The following is a 23,363-nucleotide window of genomic DNA, read 5'->3' on the forward strand; positions in this document are numbered from 1 at the left end:
CATTTTTTAAATTTTCGAGCATATTTCAGTAACTTTTGAAAATGAGAATTTTAATTTCTTAATAGAAGTTGACTCCCCTTTGTTACACTATATGGAGTTGTTTTCATTTTATACAGGAGCACTGGATCTAAGGATCTTTTTATTCCTTTTGGTTCTGATTTTTATATAAGAAATTCAGTTACTGTGTCTGCAACTTAAATTTATTAATAAATATTAACTCAATATTTTGCAATGGACATAGTCTAGAAAAATTTTAATTTTCCTTTTATTAATTATCCTCGTTGAAGATGATAAAAACATATACAAAAAGTAAAGTACATTTAATCCAGCAAAAAAGTGATATGAATTTCATTGATCCCTAGAGAAATAAATCAGCGCCGCTTCGTGTAACTAAAAAACACCCTACAATTTCCCGTAGGAAATTGATCTCTTCCCGTTTCTACGATGATCAAGCAAAGTCGAATCACACGTTTCGTCTTGAATCGTGGGGCTCTTTTTTAATCCTCGGTATCATTAAAAACAATACGCTGGAGGCAAACTGAATCGCTCTAATAACCACCGACCCCGTTCCTTAAGGATCAAGATCAACGCGTTCCTCGCGATTCGACGTGCGGCCGACAATTTGCTTCTCCTTGCCATTGCCACGAGGTCGTTCCGTTTACACGGAAATCGCGTTTCTACGAATGTGGGACACGAAACTTCTTCCAACCCCGAAGACGTTAATCCACCCGAGGGGCTGTGCGATGAACTCGCGCTAAAGTTGCAGAGGAAAGGTAATAAAAGGAAGATCCTTATCGTTCAGAGACAATTAGCGAAGCACATAAATACGACGTATTTATAGCCTGTCAGCCGTATCTTTCCCACTGTTTTCGTGACCCTCTACCCCTTCTATCTTTACTACCCCCTTAACAGGAACTATTTCATTAGATAATGTTATTTTAGCGCATAGTCTCTATTGCAATTTTTAGTAATAGACCATCAATCTTTCATTTGACAATTAAAGTAGACATTTTGAAATAGATATTTTTTGTTATATAGAAAAATCGTACCGAAGGGGTAAATTTGGGGGTGAAAATGATCAAACTATAAATATGTTTAGCAAGAAATAGAGTTGTGACAAGAGAAAGCTATAAAATTTATGAAATATAAAATTAAATTCAAATTGGGCTTCTCTCCATGGTCCACCGTCTGAGGGTTAACATCACTATCACTTAACTATGAATTTAAAGATATTTACAAAAGAACTTGATATTCAAATGCCTTTTTTTATTTACTGAAATTATTGAAAATTATAGTTGTCTACTTATTTCTATTGTACATCCTTTCAATTTCTTTTCTCATATAAAACATTTTTCCAATTTTTAATAGTTTTATACCTGTTAACGAGGTCCAATCAAAAAACTATCAAATCTCCAATCTTCATTTTTCAGAGTTGCTTCCTGACCCATCATCGAAATCACCTCCTCTCCTCTTGAAATCCTTTCCCATCTCGGAAAATCCCATCTCCAGCCTCTTCGTTCGTTATAATTTATAGCTTCAGATTCTGCGTTCTCGATCGAGGCCTCTGGACTCACCTGTCGATGTTGATCAACCAAAAAAAAAAAAAAGAAAGGTCTGAAGCAATGTATCAAAGCGAGGGAAATCACCTTGAGACACTCACCCACGGCGTGTCTCTCGGCATCGGGATTTTTCAGCTCGCCTAACTCGTAATTTTCGCGTAATTGTGTTGGCCGCATGCGATGTAAAAGCGTGGCTGTTTATCACGAGGCTCGGTATCGGTCGCGCGTGCATAGCAAGCGGATGTGAATCACCAATCATTTATCAAGCTAGAGAAAACACTACCCTAGCGACTCTTGCTACGTGCAATTAGTTATTAAATTCCGATTTGCCCGGGATTTATCGCGTCGGTACCGCGATATCGGAGCGCCTCCGTACGTGGCAACAATGTTTTCATGGTAATTAAATTAAAATACTCGCGGGCGATTAGATTGAACGCGGGTTGCATCTTAGGGAGCGGTCTCCGATCGCGTAGGAACGGTGAAATCGTCGAAGATTGCTGAAACAGAGAGGTTATTGTTGTCCGAGCTGCGGACGGGTGAACGTCGGGAAGAAGGAAGTCTGATTTGAAAGAAATAAAATTATTATGGATAGGCGATGGTCGGTGCTCTTTGATTAACGTGCGGGAAATTACGAACTTTATGTACTAAAACTATTTTCATTAAGTAGATCTCGTTATAATAATTGTTCAAATATTTCAGTGACACACTCAAGTATTCCAATAATTATATTTTTTTGAAAATAAATCTGAAGACAAAGGGTTAATAATATTCTTCATACATACCTAATTTTCATAATTGATGGAGTACATTTTATTATGGCAATTAAAATATTTCAATAGCATGTTATTCGAGCATTCAATAATTACATTTTTTTTCCTGAAAATAAATCTGAAAACAAAGGGTTAATAATAATCTCCATATATACCTAATTTTCATAATTGATGGCGTAGATTTTATTATAGTAATTAAAATATTTCAATAGCATGTTATTCGAGTATTCAATAATTACATTTTTTTTCTTTTTGAAAATAAATCTTAAGACAGAGGGTTAATAATATTCTTTGGACCGACTTGATTTTTTTAATTGGTACCTTCAAATATGAGTCATTTGAAATTCAAACCAGAAGGATGCAGGTTCCATTTTTTGAAGTTTTTTAATTAGAAACTTGTCACTTGCTTCCCTTTGATTTTACACGTCTCATGTAATATTTATTTGAATAAAATTTCAAAAGTAACAATATGAAAAATGTTTATTCTAACTGCAAATAAGAATCAGAACGCTACATAAAGATAAAAATAAGTTATTTTTGCCGTGCTATTCGATAACCATCAATTTCTACGTACGATTAACGATAAGGAGATCGGACTGGGATCGACACTTTAAAACAATCGACTGCCACGGACTCGTAGAGATCGCACGCGAAAACGTTGATACGATATTGCCAGGCAAATGACACGCCATGGGGTAACAACCCGTGGTTAGTAATTAGGGTGGCGAGAGAGGGTTGGTAAGCATAGTTGCGGCACGCGAATTCACATTTTTCTTCGTTGTTATTCGCGATCTCGAACCTGCTGTGAATTCACAGATAAGCTGATCGATCGAATTAATTGTAACTCAAGTAATCGAGTAATTCGACACGTGATAATGTTTGCGATGACAAAAGAAAAGAATTGTTTCATTTATTTTTCAACTTTTATAGCATATCATTTTTTAAGCTTACACTTTTTTTTATTACATTTCATAAAATCTACCGAAAAATATTCTCTTTTAACGGCAGTGTCAAAAATATTCAAGTGAAATATGAATCCTCTTGGTTTTTTTTTTTTTTGTTCATTATTCATAAAATAATTCACAACATTTTTCCTTTTTTATTAATAATATCAGTTTAGATCAAAGAAAATCTAACTTTCTTTATCCCTGGACGGCGGACCATAAAGAGAGCTCAATTTTAATTTAATTTTATATTTCATATGATCCTCATTTCCTAAATTTTACACTGTTACTAAATTTTGATAATTTTACACCCTCTCATTTAAAAATTATACATTTAACTTAAGGTTAATATCCTTGCATATATTTTATAAGTTTCGGTCTCGACTGACCAGGACTCCGCTTTCCAAGGGTTAATGATGACACGCGACGACAGAATTCTCATTTTTATTCGAAAAAGAGGAATAAAGAGAAGAAGAAGCGGAAAACGAAAGAGAAACGGTGCCCGCCCCCTGGTGGGCTACGATTTCAATATTAACCAAAGATCGAGATCGAGATCGAGATCGAGATAAGGTTAACACGAACACCGAGCTACACTTATCGTGATCCGGTGCAGACGGCGGTGCCTCTTAATTTGTTTACATGATCCTCACTATCATTATGCGAAACACAGCGCTACTCTATCCGTCGCTTGTTAAGGCTACGCACAGCGGGACGTAATTTCTCGATTGGCAGATTATCGAATTTTTTTGATCGATGCGGACCTCGGTTAAACGTTGTCGAATTATTATGTGCCAACAGGTTGACTGTCAGAGTTACAGGACACGTCTAGTATGGTACGCGACGACGTGGATCATTAACATGTTAAATGACAGAATTTAATGCGAGTTGTTAAAAGAGAAATTTTTGGGTATTTTTAATATTAAAACATTGAGTAGACTTTTAACACTAAATCAATTAAGATTTGTAAATTAGCTATTGTTCAATTACCTAAAATACTTTCCATAGTCTCTTGGTTTATTATATAATACACGAAAAATTTTAATTAAATTTGTTTAAGTAGTTATAAAAATGTATAAATAGACACAGAAAGTGTTATAACAGCAGTACTTAGATTTTTTCGTGCCCTGGGTATAAAAATGAAAATCGAAGCCTAAATTATTTTCAACCCCAGTCTACATTTATAAAATTTTTTCTAAATTCCGAAAGTACCCTCACGAAACGATGACGATCAGTGGCTCGAGCCGGTGTATACGGTATCGAGAGCCGATCTACACGTTTCACGAGTCAATTTAATTGACGTTAACCGTTACAGTTAGCCGGCAGATCGAGGAGAAAATATTTTAATTAGTCGACACGGCATCCCTACGGGCAAAATTTCAACCTGGCCCGTACGCGAGTTCCTTTATTGATTTATTGCCGATCGAGAACCCGTGGTTCTTCCCTTAATATTTCGTTTTTTTTTTTCCATCGTCGCTTCGATCGTGATCCCCTTTCGCTGGTTCCTCAATTTCTGTTAAATTACGGCCCACCGACGCTGTTCGAGGCATCGATACGTAATTACGTATCACGATAAGCGGGTGTACGTGTGCCATCTACCCGCGTGCCGGATAAATCGTCGGTTTAATTGAAACGCCGCGATCGCCGTCCGGTCGACGCATCGTAATTTCTAAGAGTATATGGAAATTTGCGATCGAATTGTTGCGCAATAATTGTTGGACGATTACCGGGGTCCGTAATCGATACACGAACGAACGTTCGATGTTGCGTAAATTGAGGAAGTTCGGTCGGGAACATTGTTTTGTTCGATCTCGCGATACGTTGATCGATGAAAAATTATCGAGTTTCCGCTGGATGGTGATCTTAATTAAAGAAATTAATCTTCTACCCTTCGTATTCCATCCACTTTATTTCTCTTTGTATTTATTTCAGGATTATTTATCGAGTATTTACTTATCTCAAAATAGCACGCGTATTAAGTGAAATTATGGAACACCTTTTTTATGAGAATTCCATCGGACTAAGCGCCATTCGAATCAATATTATAATTTTTCGATATTTCTGAATTTGGCTAATCCTCATGCAAAATATGCGGAAAAAACGTGAATTTATTTCAGCGGAATTATTTTGAAATGGTAATTCAAATAACAAATTATCATACTTGTCTAGATACCATTTCCGACTCCATTCGTTCTTGACTTCTTTATTATCCCTAAATTATCCCAGTTTAATTGGTTTTCAAACATAAACAACAATTTCTCTTTGAATCTCGCATCTGATTCATGAAGCCTCTTCAAAATGGCAAATTAATCAAAAAATTCATCGGGTTTCCCTTTCGCGCCTCAAATTGAAATTCGTGGAATTTTAACAAACGAATCGCCATCGTTTATCCAACGAAGAAATATTCATCCAATTAGCAAAGCAAACGAATTCCTTCCTTACTTATTCAATAGTTTCTAGAATGAAATAATGAAACTTTAATTACTCCACGGTGCATTTAATCGAGGGTATACGCTACTGGATGTGGTCGGTAACAAAGAAGCTTCTTCTCTGGTAAACAATTTTTCAGCCGTACGCGAAGTAACAATTATTTACGGCTTAGCGTGCGTATCGACTCTGGCGGGGAAAAGAAAAGGAAGAGAAGAGGAAAAAAGGCGCGACCGCGATAATAATTCTATTTCCATTAGATTACACGGACCTGTAGCTGAAATGATCTCACGAGGCGGTAGGGTTAATCTGTTGGCGAAATCACGGGGAAACTCGTCGAACATGCTAATTAAAGATTTTTAAATTAACACTTCATATATATTCGAGTTAAGCGGCGCGCTATCGCGATTCGTATCTCGACGTGTTACTATAATTTTCGTCGGATTTAACACACGATCGAAACAATTATTTCGCTCTTAATCCGGTGACTCATCGAATAAAAATGAAGAATTCTAATTCCCATGAAGGATTAACCGAAACGATCGCGCGTAAATCTTGGATCGATCAAAAGGTTAAACGGATCGTTGTTCAGATCTCGTTAAAGAAAGCAGGGATATTTTCTTGTTGCCTTTACATACATCGCTGTCGTGTTGCGCGTGTTTCGCGATCGTTTCCGTTAAACAATGAACAGATTTAGATTCATTGAATCTTTTTATGGCCTCACAGGCAATTGAAGATCGAATCTTTTTATAGTCATTCTGAGCGAACCACTCCTTCGACTTAAATAATGGTATAGGAAATTATTTTTCTTATTAATTATAAGGTGATTATCATTGATAACCTTCACGCTAGTCGACGTGTTAATACTTATTAATATCCATATTAACATGGTAGATTATTTTGATTCGAAAAGTATGATTTAAATATTATCAAAAATATGAATTATAATAAATATAGAAAAATTATTAGTAGATTATTTTAATTAAGATTTTCCAACATGAAATTGAATGTGAATTGAAATGAAAAGTATGATTTAAATATCATCAAAAATATGAGTTAATAGATTATTTTGATTAGGATTTTCCAATGTGAAATTGAATGTGAATTGAAAAGAAAAGTATGATTTAAATATTATCAAAAATATGAATTATAATAAATGTTGAAGTACTGTTGGTAGATTATTTTGATCAGGATGGTCAAATATAAAACTGAATGTTAATTGAAGAAAAATATAATTTAAATATTATCAAAAATATGAATTATAATAAACGTAGGAAGACTCTGTTGAAGAGTTCCTTATCTGGTTCCCTTTTTCTTGCCAATCTTCTGGTAAGAGTGGCTTCGTTTCCTCTTCCCATGCATTACGTTGCACAGAGCCACCCCCGGAGGGGTTCCTGGCTTCTTAATGCTGGCTATACGCAGCCAAGGATTGCACGCGAAGGTATTAATATATAATTAACCGGCCTGGTTGTAGATCGTATCTGAAAAACCTCCTTATCGGCCAGCAGGCCGCCGATACCGGGGCTACCCATATTATGCGAAGACCCTTTTACGTGGCTTCGTACCTTGTTCGACGAGCTGCTGTCGGCCTTTATTTTTCTTCTTTCTCTTCCCGGGTTCTTCCTTTCGTGCCTTTTCGTAGCTCCTTCCTTCCCGCTATTCTTTCTTCTCTCTTTTGCACCGTGCACCTCGACGAAATAGACCGCCACGAAAATCGCGGAAAATTGCTGCCACGATAATAATTTACCTTTTTTCCAACAATGTTTCGTGAAGATTATTAAGGAGATAATGATAAATGGGAATTGAGTTCGAAGGGATATCGAGGTCTAATGAAAATTAAATTTTAAATAACACTCGTTTAATTTAGTCCAAATGGTTTTTGATGAGAAAGTATATTGATTTATACTAATAATATTTAATTAACAATTAAATGTGCTTCGAAATCGTTGTATCAGTCAACTTGTTCTTCATAAATGAATCAAACGTAAATTGAAAAGCAGTTAAAAATAAAATATTGAAAAGTGTACTTAACTGATGACACGTTCCTTTCGAGCTGTTATATCAATTAAAGCTTCCAGATGGCCGTCGGTACGAAAATTTATTACCCCGAAATTCGGGAATTTCTTAGTCACGAGCAGTGTGATTTAAAGCGTTCGATCGGAAATCTTATCGTTGATCGAACGGCAACTAATCTAGATTCGAAACGTATTGCGGCACACGACACCTTGTAAGACGTCGGCAAAATACCGTGTACCGAAGAAAGCTAATTAAAAAGATCGGGAGAAAGAAGGAGGGGTCAGTCTCGTTGCCGAAGGAACGGAACTATGCTCCATCGACAGGTGCGAAGCAGTTGTTTCGACAACGTCCGCTTTAATTTACCATAATGGCTACCCTCGATTGACCGTTAAATAGCCCTGTTTATTATTCTAATTCATCTTATTTATCACATTCAATTGCTTTCCCTCTGAACCGTAACGATTCCACGTTTTCTGACTGAAAATTTTTCATGCTATCATTCTTTCATAAATATTTATGAAGGAAATGCCGTATTTGTAAAAAGGTCTTTTGGTGTGAACTATAAAAAATGACGGAGACTCGAGGAGCGATCGGTTTGGACCGGCTTCTCTTATATTACTCTCGATATTTAATTCAAGATCGTTCGAGCACCGTGGCATCGTGCGGAATAGGTCGATGGGAAGGGCTGGAAGGGTTGCTCGCAGGGTTGGTGGGGCGAGGAACGGGGCACTGTAACCGGGCGTCAGGAGGATTGATGGCGTCTAGATGCAAATGCAGTCAGTCTGGCACGCAAGCAACGTATCCACCTACCGACGCCTTATGCCAGTTAACGCCTTACAGCTTAATAATCTTGTTCGTTGTCCTTCTCTCTTTCCTTTTTGCTTCTATCTTCATCGGACTTTCCTTCTGTTATCCCTGCAGGTGATTTTCCTTGCTCTCTTTTGCCGTTGCACCTCCAACGAATTGCCATTGTTTTCCTTCCTTTTCATTTCTATTCGATCCGTTCATTGTCTTCTTACATTTTTTCGCTGCTTCCGTTTAACGCTTTATTTCTTCTTTTTTTTTTTTTATAATCACTTATTACATCTTCTTTCAATTTTCTATACAGTCATCTACAGTTCGTTCTATTATCTCTTTTTCTCTGTTCCTTTTACCATCTCCAGTTCTCCATTTCTCTGCTTTTAATTCTTTCTTTCTATACGCATATATCTTCAACCCTCGGTCTCTCTTTAACCCGAGTCCTTCGTCTTTTCGCTCTGTTTTTTTTTTTTTCTTCTTTTCTTGTTCGTTGGAACTCGTTCCGTCTTCCCTTTTGCTCGCGGCACTTTATCACTCTCTCGCGCCGGTTAAATTACTTTATTAACCCTCTTTTCCCTGGGATACCCCCGTGAGGAGCGGGGCCCCGTAGGAGGCTAGCCACGATTCTGGTCCACGACGGCAAAGGTGGAGAAATGATCTAATGCTCGGGGATCCTTCAGTCCGTTAAACACCACGGTAATTAAGTTTATATTAATGTTTTCGGTGTGTACGAGATATCGCGAGCCGTTTGTGTATACGAGCGTGTAAGATGGCCGGCCGTTGGAAATTAATTGTCGATTGCCGGCCGAACGAGTTGGCCGAGCGGTGGCTTTTAATTAAAATGTTCCTTCGTGAAACGTCGAAGCAGAGGAAGTTCAGGATTTAGATCACTTGTAATTTCATTTGTCGTAGTTTATTTTCCTGTTCACGGTTATTCTCCTTTGCTATTGATGAATGAACGCTTCGCGGTATCGAGAAAGCGTGATAGCTTAATTAAGGAAATGTTGGATTGTTGGATAATTTCATGACAGAAAGGTACCTAAAAATGGCACTTGCGTTATGTCAATTCAAAGGTTTAAAATTAACGACAATGACTGCATAAAGGTTTCATCAATTATTCTCAGTACAAAATGACTGATGCTTAATAAATCATCCAACTTAATTAAGGAAATACTGTATTGTTGGATAATTACATGTCAGAAAAGTACCTAAAAATGGCACTTATGCTGTGTCAATTTAAAGCTTAATAAATTAATGAAAACGGCTACATAATGATTTTATCAATTATTCTTAATGCAAAATGGCTGACTCTTCGTAAGTCATTCAACTTACACCTTAGTGTTACTTATTAATAAATACTATGCTCCAAAATAATAATGGAATGAATTGTTAGAAATTTCTTAGATCCCAATTTTAAAAGATTTATTCAAAAATGTCAGACATGCCAGACGAAGTATGCAACGAAGTCGTTGATGAGTTTCATACGAATTTACCGAATAACACGGTGGGATATTTCTTAACCCTGTGATTAATCATTATAAATCAGACAAGTAGGTTGAAGTGTTTAGACCATGAAGAAGTTTGTACAGGGACGAGGCGGCGTAGAAAATTCGTGCTGCATCTGAGCTGAAAGTGGCGGTCTCACGGGTGCCAGAATGTCGTTCCTAACGCTAATGACGTCGTTGACTCTCACTTAACAAGAGACTACCCTCTAAATGGAGGGTTGCGCCGTGGACAAAACTGGTCCGGTGGTGCTCGCCAACCCGGTGATTACGAAACTCGAATTCACTTCTAAATTACATACGTTGTAAATGCTGTTAAAGTATGTGCAACCGTTCAACTTGACCACAAATTTTCCTTGAATCGAATATCATTACATCCGGCGAGGAAAAAAAAAATTTCATCCGAAGTTCATCATTTTCTTTTTCCAATATTCCTCAGAAGACAAAATCAGTAATTATTTTTCTAATTAATTTCATCAAAAGATGACGTTGAAGAGTATCGATGCGATGTTCAATTAAAATTTTTAATTAAGAATCGTCACGTTCACGCGATTATTAAGCTGGTACAATGTATGGGTTGGAAAATAAAAGCCGGGTTATTAAGTTTAATGTCATTATAAAAGCGTCAAGGGGAAAATCAAGATGCAGAAATATTCCACGCGTATCGTGTATTCGGCCTCCTCTTAATTACGCTTTTAATTACAGGTTACGTCGTTCAATAAAGACCAACCGATCGCTTTCTTTTATTAACTGATAAATCGTGCCCTCTGTTAACTTTTCATCTTCCAAACATAAAATGTCCATTTTTCTTGTTGAGCAATCGATTACTTCATTAACATGTTCGCTATTGATATTTAACACCTCTGATTTTTTAATAATTTTTTTTATTTTATGTAATTTAAAATACAGTAGAGTCTCGTTATATTGCTGCTTCTAAGCTTCTAGTTGGAAGGGAAAAGGGAGATAAAATTGTATCATTTTTGTATTTGAAATCATGATCATATTTTCGCGTCACTCTTCAAATTAACAGAAGCGAGGGAAAATATCGAAATTTAAAATTATGATTAAGATAGTAATACTAAAAGCACCAAATTAAGTTATGCGCATAATATATTAAACTTGAAAATTTTATATGAAACACAGAGTATTTAATAATATAATATCTGATTCAGCTGCACGCGGATACGAACTTGTCAGAAATAAGAAGTCTGGTTTGGAAAGTTCACGTAAATAATTTCTTCAATTTCAGTTCGCGCACCGTGTAATTAACGAGCGCACGTGAAGAGATAATGGTGGACGAGACGGAAACTCGAAGGCGCTACCCTGTTTAACAATTGAACGAAATTAATCGCGCTATTCATCAGGATTTCATGAAGAAGGGCAATTTCAGGAGGGGTTTTATATCGGTCGAATTAAAGTTTCGTTAATGCTTTTAAACGACAGCCTACACACAGACGCGTATGTATCGCTGTTATTACGGTTAACGTGTCCGACGGAGAGCAAGGTAATTATTATAATTCCCTCGAATTGCTGCTTTCGAACGCTTTTTCTCAACAATCAAACAGAACGTTTGTCGTTTATTCGCTGCTCGCATTTCGAAATAAGACATTATTGTAAGGATAAAAAGAGGGAGAAAGTGTTACCATGTTTGTAACAAATATATCATCGGAATAAAAAATTTTTTTAATCAGTAGAATTCAATAAAATGAAAATTTTATGGAAATGAATTTGTGGAAATGAAAAACAATATTCAGGTTTTTTTATTCTTAATTAAAATATCTGAGATTCTCTGTTTTAGATATTATTAAAAATTCATATTGCAAAACTAGAATTTTTTTTTACGTAGCATTACGAGCGTAATTAATGGAGGAGTAGTATAATTACTTTTATAATAACTTGAAGAAAATTTCAAGTACCACGCTTGTAAATTTATATGAGAGATCGTGGGAGTTATTTTAACTATAAACTACGTGGTGATATTATACGAAATGTCAGAACGATTTTACGTGAATAAAAACACGGCTGTTCTTCTGCCTTCATCTTTGACTAATAAAATTCCAAGGTATATCATATCAAGGTATCGCCGGTTCTGACGTTAAATGTGCATGATCAGCTGATCTTGGAGAGCGTTAAAATCGTCAATTGCGCGTATGAAGTAAGTCAACTATTGGATCGCATGTAAATACGTAAAAGTGTTAACCTGTTCGGCGTGCATCAGTAATTTCAATTTAATTGCGGCTTTAACGTGTATGCTTTACAGATGCCAATCATTATTTAACTGCCACGGTTACATCGTCTTATCCTTCATGACAATAAAAATAAAAATAAAAGAGTGCATTCCCGATTATTTCGACAATAAGAAAGTGTTTCATAAAAGTCTCTTAACATGATGTTCAATAAAATTCTATTTCACAGCATTAAATTACTATAACCAGGAAATTTCAGATCTAATATATTCAAGCAGAAATCGGAAGTTTATATATTGAAATTTAGTATCAGAGACTTTTTTACGATGTTGAATAAAATTTATTATCTGCAAATTTTATTTCTTATGCTTTGCAAGGTATTAAATTAAGGAGGGGTATTCTCATTCGGAAGAATAATTTTCCTTTTTATGAATCTTAAAGAATAATACCCGAAAAATGTGTTCTTAAAGGTTTATGCTTGAATTTTCTTGGAATAATGAATTTGTAATTGTTCAATTTGGCTCAACTCGAGTTCTAAAAAGTAAAAATAAGCGAGCATTGAAAAACTTTAAGTATCCGCTACTCGGATCGGGTGAAAAATTATTTTAATCAGCTCAGATTGAATTAGATATATTGTCGAACCGATCCGATATTTTCAGGATCTAGCACACCTCTATAAATTAATATAACTGGAAAATTTCCAATCCAATATCTTCAAATAGAAATAGTAAGTTGATATATAAATTTAGCATCACAGGTATAATAATTAATTTAACTAATTTCGCATCAGAAACCTTGCTCGCTGATCTCTGGAGAGAGGTATTCGAGTGATCTCGATATCGCGCCGAGTAATTTCGCTGAAATTGCAGAAAACCATGGAACGTCATGGCCCCGTGGGATCGAGGATCGATTATTATTGGAAGGACGAAGCGGATCGGCGCGTTTGCGCGCGTTTCGTGCGCGTTTATGACGTTCTCCAGGTTGCATACGCGACGAACGTCCACGTTCTTAGCGTGGCGTAATTGCATGATGATACGTTCCGGCCATGTTGGGCCCTCTAACGACGCACGCGACCGTGGACGATGCACTTTTTCCTTTTCCTTTCGCTTTTCTCCCTTCTCTCGGAATACGGATGTCTCATTTCTGTGGAGCGTGTGGAAACGAAAGAAGCCAGACACTGTTGGCCGAATTGGCAGAAATGACCAAGAATTGCCACTTAGTCTCTATTGGTCGGCACGTTCGACTTTGTTTTTTTCTCGCCAGGGCTTTGTAATCTCCGAGCCGCTCGTTCTCATTATTATTACCGCAAATCAGCCTTCGCTAGGGAGATGTTAATAACGTCGACACGTATAAGTGCTTTTATCTGAAAAACCTTCCACGTGTTCTTTTGTTTTTCTTCTTTAGTCACTGATTTATTCAGAGAGCACAATATTTAGAACCATTTGCATTCGATCGGTGCATCTTTGGTTTAGGGCACAAAATATTAGGTGTACAAATTAATTCGATGCCTTTAATATTACGCTTTCTTAATCAATGTGTTTAATTTAAATATTTTCTCGCGGTTTGGAATATTTGAAAAGTGACAAGACAACATAATAATAATAACGATTATTTCAATAATTGGAATTACTATGGCTTTATAAAAATAAATCTTTAATTAAAATAAAGAAAAGGCACCGAATTAATTAACTTGATCGAAATCATTCAGATGCTAAAAATATAAAATTCTGAAACGTAGAACTTCTATGATAATTTCATGACATAAAATTATTGCGAAGTGACATTTATGGTATATCAATTTAAAGCTTAAAGACTATTGAAAATTACTGCATAAATATCTCATCAATTTTCTGAATACAAGATGGTTGGTTGGTTCTTTGTTGGAATAATTAATGAATCATCTAACTTACTGCTTAGTGCTATCCATTAGCAAATATTCAACACTCTTGTGTATGAAATATTATATTTCCTATAATAAACTTAACCCTTTGAGGACGGAGCATTCTTGAGCTTGCACAGAGTGTGATTAATTTAAAGTAAAAGAAATAATAATTCTATTCTTCAAAGCATATATTATTTCTAAATTACTGTGAAGAGCCTAAATGTTTAATTTTAGATTGAAATATAACATAGCATCGATTGAATTTCTTAAGAATTAATGGTGCTTCTCAAACACTAATTAACCCTTGAACAGCGAAACCTAGGTGAATTGTAATATTAACCTAAAGTTAAGTTTATAATTTTTAAAGATTGGAAGAATAATTTTAAAAGAACAGTGAAAAAATAAAAAAAATAATACAAAATAGAAAATTTTAAGTTAAATTGGACCTCTCTCCATGGTTCGCCGTTTTGGGGCTTTCTCCATGGTTCGCCATTCGAGGGTTAATTAATTGCTTCAAACCCAAGTTTTTCTCGGATCCTTCAGCTTCCTAACAAGGTTTAGCAAATCGACGTTGTTCGATCGAGACGGAACAATGAATCGTAGAAATCGCCAAGCATGGAAAAAGAATAATGAAAAGAAAGTAAAAGATCAGTGTTGCCTTGAAGCATCGACTCGAACAATAACCGAGATCGTTCTCGCGATTCTACAGCGATTAAAGCGTGCTTTTGGCAACAGATTACAAATTGTTCTTCGATCAAACGCACACCTTTGGTCCGGCTGCCATTTACAGCAACGGGTCATCGCGATATCTTCCAAGTCCCTTTCGGTACTTCTTAGCCAATTAAGATTTACCAATCGGCGATAGTGTCGTCGTAAATATGGCCATGACAAGAAATCGTCCATTAATCAGCGTAATTAGACGCTATTAATCCAACAATTAGCTCTGTCCTACGTCTTTTCTCTTTGTATTCCCTTTATCATGCGTATTGATCGGTTTGCTCATTATTAATAATCTATACTCGGTAATAAATAACCGATCCAGGTGTACACGGTGGCAGCTTGAAGAATTGCCGTTAAATAGCTGCAAGCAAAACTGTTCTTTGCCTTTAGGAACATTGTAGTTTAATGCTTTCCAAAGAATTAATTAATTAATTACTGCTAAAGGGATTTTATAAAAATTCAATTAAAATGGAGACGACTTTTCTGCTAGAAAATGATTTCATTTTTAAAAATTTCGAGTATCCGCGCACCCTTAGAATTAACGTAAGAATCTGTAAAATTGTGAATGATGAAATCTTTCTCCCTAAATAAATAAATCAACCTGACACCTGCTATAAATTTAAAAGTTAAATTGAAAGTGAGAAGCTCTGAAAAATGATCCTCTTAATAAATCGCTAACGTGTAATATACTCATTTGCTACAACTCATGTATCAGTATATTGTATTACTTTCAATCATTACAACATTTCCAAGTATTATCCATTCACGCTAATTTCACGGAAGTTTGAAGTATCTTCGGAGTAATTTGGCACGATTACGTTTAAAAGAGAGGGAGTGTCTCATCGGGAGTGCAAATTGCCGCGAAACGCGAGAGATCATCATCGTTTCGCAGAATGACCGTTTCAAGTAATTGCGAGTATCAGGGATTTATATGGTAAACGTGGTCATTATTTAACGAGTCTCTGATAAACATTTATGTACACCATAGAAGAACAGTGATTTTATCAAATGATTCGTAAATCATGGTTTCATTCTTACGATTCGAGCCCCCTTCTCGAGGGTATAATATTTTTATTATTCACCTAAGGGTTGAAGATAGACGTTTCGTTGAACGATCTCATTGAAGATTGCTTCTCACGTGCAACGACAATTAGCTTAAACACTAGCTCTTCGACGAGCTTCCAATGGAAACTCGGGACTCCGTAGTGGATGCGATCGCAATAAATTACCCTAGCATTAAAATTATGTTGGCGCCGAGGGTAATTTGTATTCATAATCTGTCAGAAGGCGAGCAGGTCGTGATTACGGAGGAACCAACGTTTACGAAGCTTTCCTGTGACAAACATACGTATTATAGCTGCTACGGTTTTTACAATACGCTTCAATTTTAATATTTTAAATAATAAATATATTCTTTTAAAAATCGAGAGCATAATTCTTGATGAATTAAAAAAATGTGCCATGGTTTCGATTCTTATTTTAACACTTCCAATACTGTGATAAAATTTAAAAAAATTTTATTTTTATATTGAACAAAATATAAATAATTTGTAGTTAGCTAACCGTTATATATGGAAGGATATTAATCTAAAGTTAACATTATAATTGGGATTCTCTTTATGGTCCGCTGTTTGAGGGTTTAGTAGTTAGCTAGACATGCTTTTGCTATAAAATCATTATCATCGTGTCAGGTTCATTATCAGTACGATAGAGCTTCCTCCTCGACGAAGAAAGATGATTGTGTCGCTATGAAAGTGGTCAGTGAGCGGACCGGATGTGAAAATTGTTTATCCCGTTCCCTCATAAATTATTTAACATGCTACTTGTATTATCTATCAATCTTGAGAGTCGTTTCCTATAATAACATGCCACGGATGTGAACCGAGAAAAATTGACATGATAGTTGAAGAATTATAAAAAAATATTAATATCGATGCTTCCAATACCAATTATGAAGTGTACAAATTAATCCCATGCCTGTAGCATTACGCCCCCTTAATTATTATCTCAAATTTGAATATTTTCCCGCGCTTCTGTGTTTTTGAAAATAATTTTTAAAAATAAATCTTCGATAATGTAAAGAAAGTAAATATGAAGAAGTTTCAATGAATATTTCTCCCTTTTCCATTGCTACTTTGTGAATCCTTAGGAAAAGAAGATTACTAATTTCCAATAAAATTGGAAATTTTATTGCCTGTAGGATATTAGATTTTATCTCGCATCGTTCCATAATATCTACAATATTAATACCAGAATTCTCAATTACATCAGCCATTTATTAACAATTTCATCGATGCTTCCACTAGAAAATGAAACGTACAGTCCGAAAGGTTGGTAACTCGTTTCTTCTGTCGGGCAATCTCGATCTCCGGAAATGTTCCATCTCGTGTTATTTCATTTCGCGATGGAGATAACGATCGTTCTATTGCAGAGTCAATCATAATTGCCGATCTTTTTTCAATTCCTTTGCTACGCGTATTAGCATAAGTATCTGCGGCCGTTCCCGTACGCCAAGTCTGCCAAAACAATCGTGGATCCCGCAGATTCCTGCGTCAGATAGGAAGCCACGGTAGACGAGGGTCCTCGTAAAATCACTGAAATTCCATGTTTATTCAATATGCCGGGATTCAGTTTCCTAGCTTTATCTGCAACGAGACGATCGCGAACGGATGATACGATGGCTCGAACAATTCTGATAAGCTTCTCGATTTTCTCGTGCTTCCGCTTTCTCATGGAAACTGCCAGCTTCCGCAATTACCGGTCTCCCTGTTGTGAACGATCGAATTGAGTTATTAGAAATCTTCGGATCTTCTTTTTTTTCTTATGGAATCATTAACGTTCAATGAATAATAATTTTTAATAGAAAGAAAAGTGAATATTCTTTTGTTATATGTTGGGTGATTTTTAGGGGTGTGCGAACTTTATGTATTGAACAGATTTTTGAAATTCCGACCGGACCCAAAAAAAATTTTCGAATCTCCTTATTTTGCATTAAACATATTTTTAAAAAATTTGATTAGTATTCATTTATGTTGGAGGTGAAAGTACGAACGCAATTATTATTTTTATTTATTGTTAGAATGTGGAAATGTATTTAATCAGAATTCGAGGCTTTTCAAGTTCTAATTAATTTAATTCAAGAGAAACTATAATTACATCGATAATGAAGCTTTCTAAGCAACTTGTCCAACATGTTGAATTTTTACAGTTTTAAAAATTCAATCTATTTTTCAATACTGTAAAATTGGAAAATCTTGAGATTCTTTTCTTGAAAATGAGATACGCTCTCGTTATTTCCAGCTGCACATTATTCCTGAATTTATTAAGCATTGCGTTCGAACGTTTCTTATAATAGATTCAGAATTTTTTTTCTAAAATAAGAGCCTGAAAGCTTTAAAACCGAGCTCCCGCTAACTGAATTCTTTTATGTACGCGACAAACGTAATAATATCGACGTGTTCATAATTTTCAGGCTGTGACGGTGAATCCGACGAAGGTGGGAGCAAAAGGCGGAGAAGCAGGACCAACTTTAATAGCTGGCAATTGGAGGAATTGGAACGGTCATTTCTCACGAATCATTATCCTGATGTGTTTATACGAGAATCTCTGGCTTTGAGACTCGAGCTGAAAGAGAGCCGCGTGGCCGTGAGTAGACTCTCTTTAATATTCTTATTTTTCTTCAAAACTCACCACCTGAATCATCAGGGATAATCCTTTCGAACGATCCAATAAAAGAAAGAGGGCAACGGGAAAGATTTCAGAGCTTCACCTAAATATAATACAAAATCATATTCGACGAACATATTAAATCTCTGATTCGAAATTTTTCGAAAATCTTTCTTTTTAAATCTTTATTTATATTCCAATAGAATTCATGTCTCAACAATCGTAAATTAATCTCTTTCAATGAACACATTATTGTAAGTCGCAATCATTACAAAATCGTACAATAATTCCACCCTCTCGAAAAGACACGCATAAAGAATAAAATGCAGCTTTATTTTCAGCCGATTTCATGTTTCGTGTAGCCTTTATCTGCGATCCCAGATCGTCGTAGCGATAGGCGGGAATTTATGGCAAGTTCACCGTCATTTTTCGAGGGTTGATGCCCGACAGACGACGGGGGTGGTTTGATCTCGAATCCTTCGGCCCTTGAGCCAGTCTCTCGGGGGTAGTTAGTCCATCTGCTCGATTTTGAATGCGGTTACTTCAGGAAAGACCGAGCGGTATCCTATTCGAACGTGTTGGAGGGTAGTAAGCCGAGGAAGATCTATCTTGGGGCCGGTTGCTTCGACTTGTCGACCGTGTCCATTTGAATAATGAACCGAACTTTATATGGACATCGGTCCTTTCGTTATGGTATCTTCCATGGGGGAGAAGAGTTTGTAACGAAATTTAGATATCTATAGGATTTCTGGGCGGAGAAAGAAATGGAATCTTCCTGGTAAAGGAAAAGTCATTTCCATCGGGTACTCGAAATTTTCCTGTTCTCGCACACCTCCGTTAAATTCGTGAACCTTAAAAACAAACATTGACGATATCTTATAATTTACTTCCCCTTAAAATCTCGAATTCCTTAAGTGCTACAATTTTTCAAATCGGGTGCGTTTCATGCGTAGGAGTAATTTGTCAGGCACAGGAAATCGATATCGTGGGAAAACGTTTTTTAATGTTATCGCTGGACAAGACTGTTTTCTTTTTTACTTCTTCAACACGTAACGCGTCCGTCTCGTATTTCACGGGATAAAAATAAAAATAAAGGACATTATTTTTAATTTATTCGCCCGGAAGCTCGATGCCCGGATAAATCGGCGAGCCACGCGAATCGTTTGAAAGTCATGGAATCGCACGTAACGCCGAATGTAATGCGATTAAACGTTTCCATGCACGGCAGTCGTTTCTCAAATAATCTGCGATGCTTTCCTACTAATTGACAGCTCATATTTTTGAAAACCACGCACGGTGGTTCCTCGTGTTTCCGTTTAACGCTGCATTATTTAATTTCCGCATTTTATTTGCAACCTGAATCGTGACAAACAGATATTTCTTTCCGCTTCAAAATTTTACTCAATCTCCTTCCAGTTTCTTCATTTAATTTCTTTTAATTTCTCGTGGTACTTTTACCATTTTTTTTCGCAAAAAAATTGACAATAAAAATATGAAAGGTTTCGATACATCTTTAGATATATGTACGTGCACCCAGACGGTCGAATACGACAGGGTGTTGTCTTTCATTGGGACCAACGAAGGGTGGACCCTCAATTTCACGGCCCATCGGACGTGAATCCACCCTTATATTTCCCCGTCTCGATAAGATATTTATATTTATGCGCTTAGACACGCTTCGGGTGCTATGTGCCGGCTCACATTGCTCACTTTGCACTGATACCATCTTCGTATGAACACCTCCTCGCATCAATTATGTTTGCTAAATAATTTACTTATTCATCGAGATCGTATTTGATTAATTCGAATTCATTACCGATTTACACGATCTTCATATAAAGCTGCCTATTTTCTTAACAGTGCACACCAAACAATTAAGAATTTTCGAATTATAATATTCCATAAATAAATTATAATCAAGAAATAAAATAAAATATCGCGGAGAATTGTGCGTCGCTCGGAACCAGGCATTGAAATCTCCGCGTCGAAAGTCGCGCGATTCGAATAAACGTATTCCCGTCGGTTTCAAACGAAACTCATCCCTTTTGCAGGGACGAAAATTGTGCGACCTTGATGACAGGAGCGATTCAAAGATAACCCGTGCTGGTGGTGACACGATGTCATGCAGCCGGTGTCTCTGTTCGGAGGGTACAGTCCTCAGATTAGATAGTTGATCCCTACGAAAGATAACCCCTACGGATGCTAGTGGAAGCTTTTAAAAAATATTGTCACGAACAGATAAAACGACACGGTTCGACACGGTCAACTGGAAGCCGAAAGAAGCCCGACGCATGTCTTCTCGTGCGGGGGTGTCGGTTTTCGAAACGATCGGTATCTTGACAAATTCATTCGGTTTTTGTTGCATCTGCAACTGTCCGGGATTCACTTTGAATCTTTATCCCTCGAACGCGGACCATGGAGAGAGCCACAATTTTAATGTAATTATTCTTTTGACAAATTTTCATTTGTATTTGATTTGGAGGAAATTTATACAGTAGACGTTTGCATGGATTTTAAAGCGTATTTGTGCCACTCTTTCACCATCATAGTTTATGAAAATGATACATTTCTATCTCCCCACATCCTTCAAATGAGAGATTGGAAACTCCTACAGTCCCATCGGCGACAGTAATTAGAATTGATGTATTTTATAAATTTTCAAATGTTTCAATATTATCAGTTTTATTTCATATTATACATGAAAATTGATTGGATTCATCTTCTTAATATTTTCATATAAAACACTCGGTAAGTTATTTCCATTTTCCTCGGATATCCAGCTGAATGAGTTGAACACGTACCAATTACCTGGGCAAATAAGAAACAATCTATTCAATTAAATTGTTATTACATGCTGCATATATGTGAACGATAATTCATCTAATTAAGTAGGAAACACGTAAATTACTTCGTAAAATGTTGCTGGTATTATTACTCGTGGAATAATTATTTCCCCGAGTACTTTTAAGACATAATATCGAAGAAAAATTTTATTAACAACCAACTAGAATCAAATCATTTTCTCTGTTCACCGTTCGTTTACATTCAAATGAACCACCGTGGTGTTTTATTGCCGGATCGTTGTTCGATGATCTGGCGCTATCATTATCATATTTATTCGAAATTGTCGAACAACCTCGACGCTGTCGTACTTCGTGATTATAAAAGGAAATGAATAAAACATGGGAGCAGAGAGGGTGGGGGAAGCTGTTTAAGAATCAATTTCACCCAAGAACGACAAGAACAGCTGGTACCTTTTCATTTTTTTCTTTGAAAAATCTTTTATGACCTTGTGTCAGAACTGGTCCTCTTTGATCCACTTCGTTAGCATCGTCGAATAATTGATGAAACAGCAGGAGGAATTTCCCAACTGCGATAAAAAATATGTCGATGGAGCATAACTTTTACTTTAAAGAACAGGTTAGCGTACAGGAGACAAGTATTGGAATTTTTTAGAGTTGTACGGGTATCCGAAAATTCGGGTTGAAATTGAGTTTAAAATTTTTATCAGGCGAAACCTTGGAAGTTTTGTCTAGCACATAAATTTGTTCGGGTACCCGTAATTTTGGTATCAAATGGGAACTCGATTTCGCCCGACCTGACTCCAAATTTTTGGAACCTGAATATTAACTTGGAACCCAAACTCATCCGGCTCGACCCCTGTCGATTATTACCCGACCTGAGGCTCGGGTACCCGAACTAGAGTACCTAGAATCTTTTAAACAATAAATGTGTTGAAAGGGACCCTCTTTAAAATTTCTAAAATTTATTAATTTTCAAGTAATTAACACTCCTCGACAAAATATGTATAAAATATTAAATTTTCAGATTTTTTTTAGTATTTCAAAGTGCAAATAGATATAATTGAAAATCTTGATTTTCAGTCGAGATGTATCGTACGAAAACTAATCTCTACAGGATTATTAGAAGTAATTAATAATCAGTCAAGGATTTCGCGTTTTACGAGTACTTGTTTTATCATTATAAATCGATTCGACAAAACACACGTCCGCTAACCTGCGTCGCATACGAATCGAGACGGTGCAATAAACCAAGCAACCAGTACGGAATACTAATTAGACCAGTCTCGTGGTAATTATCGGAGTATCAAATTTCTTCTGTTTTCATTTCAACCAAATGGCATCATTAATTCTTTCCAATCAAAGTTATAAAAATTATTGACAATTTTATCTGAACAATAATGACCAGTTTAGGAAATTAGTCAAGGTACCTTTCTAAACTTGCTCGTTTGAGAAGTATCTCAGATAACACTTAAATAAATCATCTCCAGATGGTTTTCAACTAATTACTTCTATTACTCGTGTCGGATATCTAGGGAAGAAAGATACGTCCCATATTTTCTGAAGTTGTAAAGAATATCCATGAAGACGTTTTATAGACTTTCTGAAGGAACAGCTTATTCAAAAAAAAAAAGGATGTTACACGTTTAGTCATAGCGCATGGTAATCGATGGAATAGCTTGTTAGCGGTTATCAGACGGCGATAATTTCTAACGAATAGCCTCTATAACGTTGAGAAGCAAGGTTCCCCGATCGTCAACTTAATGTGATGCAGCTGTAAATCGTTCGACCTTCTCCCTTTTTTTTTTACCCGATAATGGTGAAAATTGTCCGGTTACATCGCACTTATAGTCTGTTTAAAACGAGCTCAGACACCGAAACTTCGTGTTGAAACCTGATTACCTGGAATCTTTTTTCCCAGAGAAAAAAAGGAGGATCTTTATTTTATGGGACATTACGATCAAGTTCACAGTAGCCTTTCGATTTTCGTTATTTATAATCATGTTTCTTGCACACCCAAGGTTCGTATTATAAAGAATTCTTTAATTAGAAATACACGTATTAAATACTTGGAAATATTGTAAAAATAATAAGT

General features: G+C 36.1%; 1 protein-coding gene across 3 annotated transcripts in view; it reads left to right on the forward strand.

The window, feature by feature from the left end:
- Positions 1-23,363, forward strand: part of LOC114877899 (homeobox protein unc-4-like) — an 83,304-nt gene that overhangs the window by 56,028 nt on the left and 3,913 nt on the right. For all 3 annotated transcript variants that reach the window (XM_046287448.1, XM_046287447.1, XM_029191030.2), the window contains one exon: positions 18,274-18,446. In XM_046287448.1, coding sequence (XP_046143404.1) covers positions 18,274-18,446 — 173 coding nt within the window. The remainder of the gene's footprint in view (positions 1-18,273; positions 18,447-23,363) is intronic.

The sequence above is a fragment of the Osmia bicornis genome, chromosome 10 (assembly GCF_907164935.1).
Source record: "Osmia bicornis bicornis chromosome 10, iOsmBic2.1, whole genome shotgun sequence".
Lineage (NCBI taxonomy): Eukaryota > Metazoa > Arthropoda > Insecta > Hymenoptera > Megachilidae > Osmia > Osmia bicornis.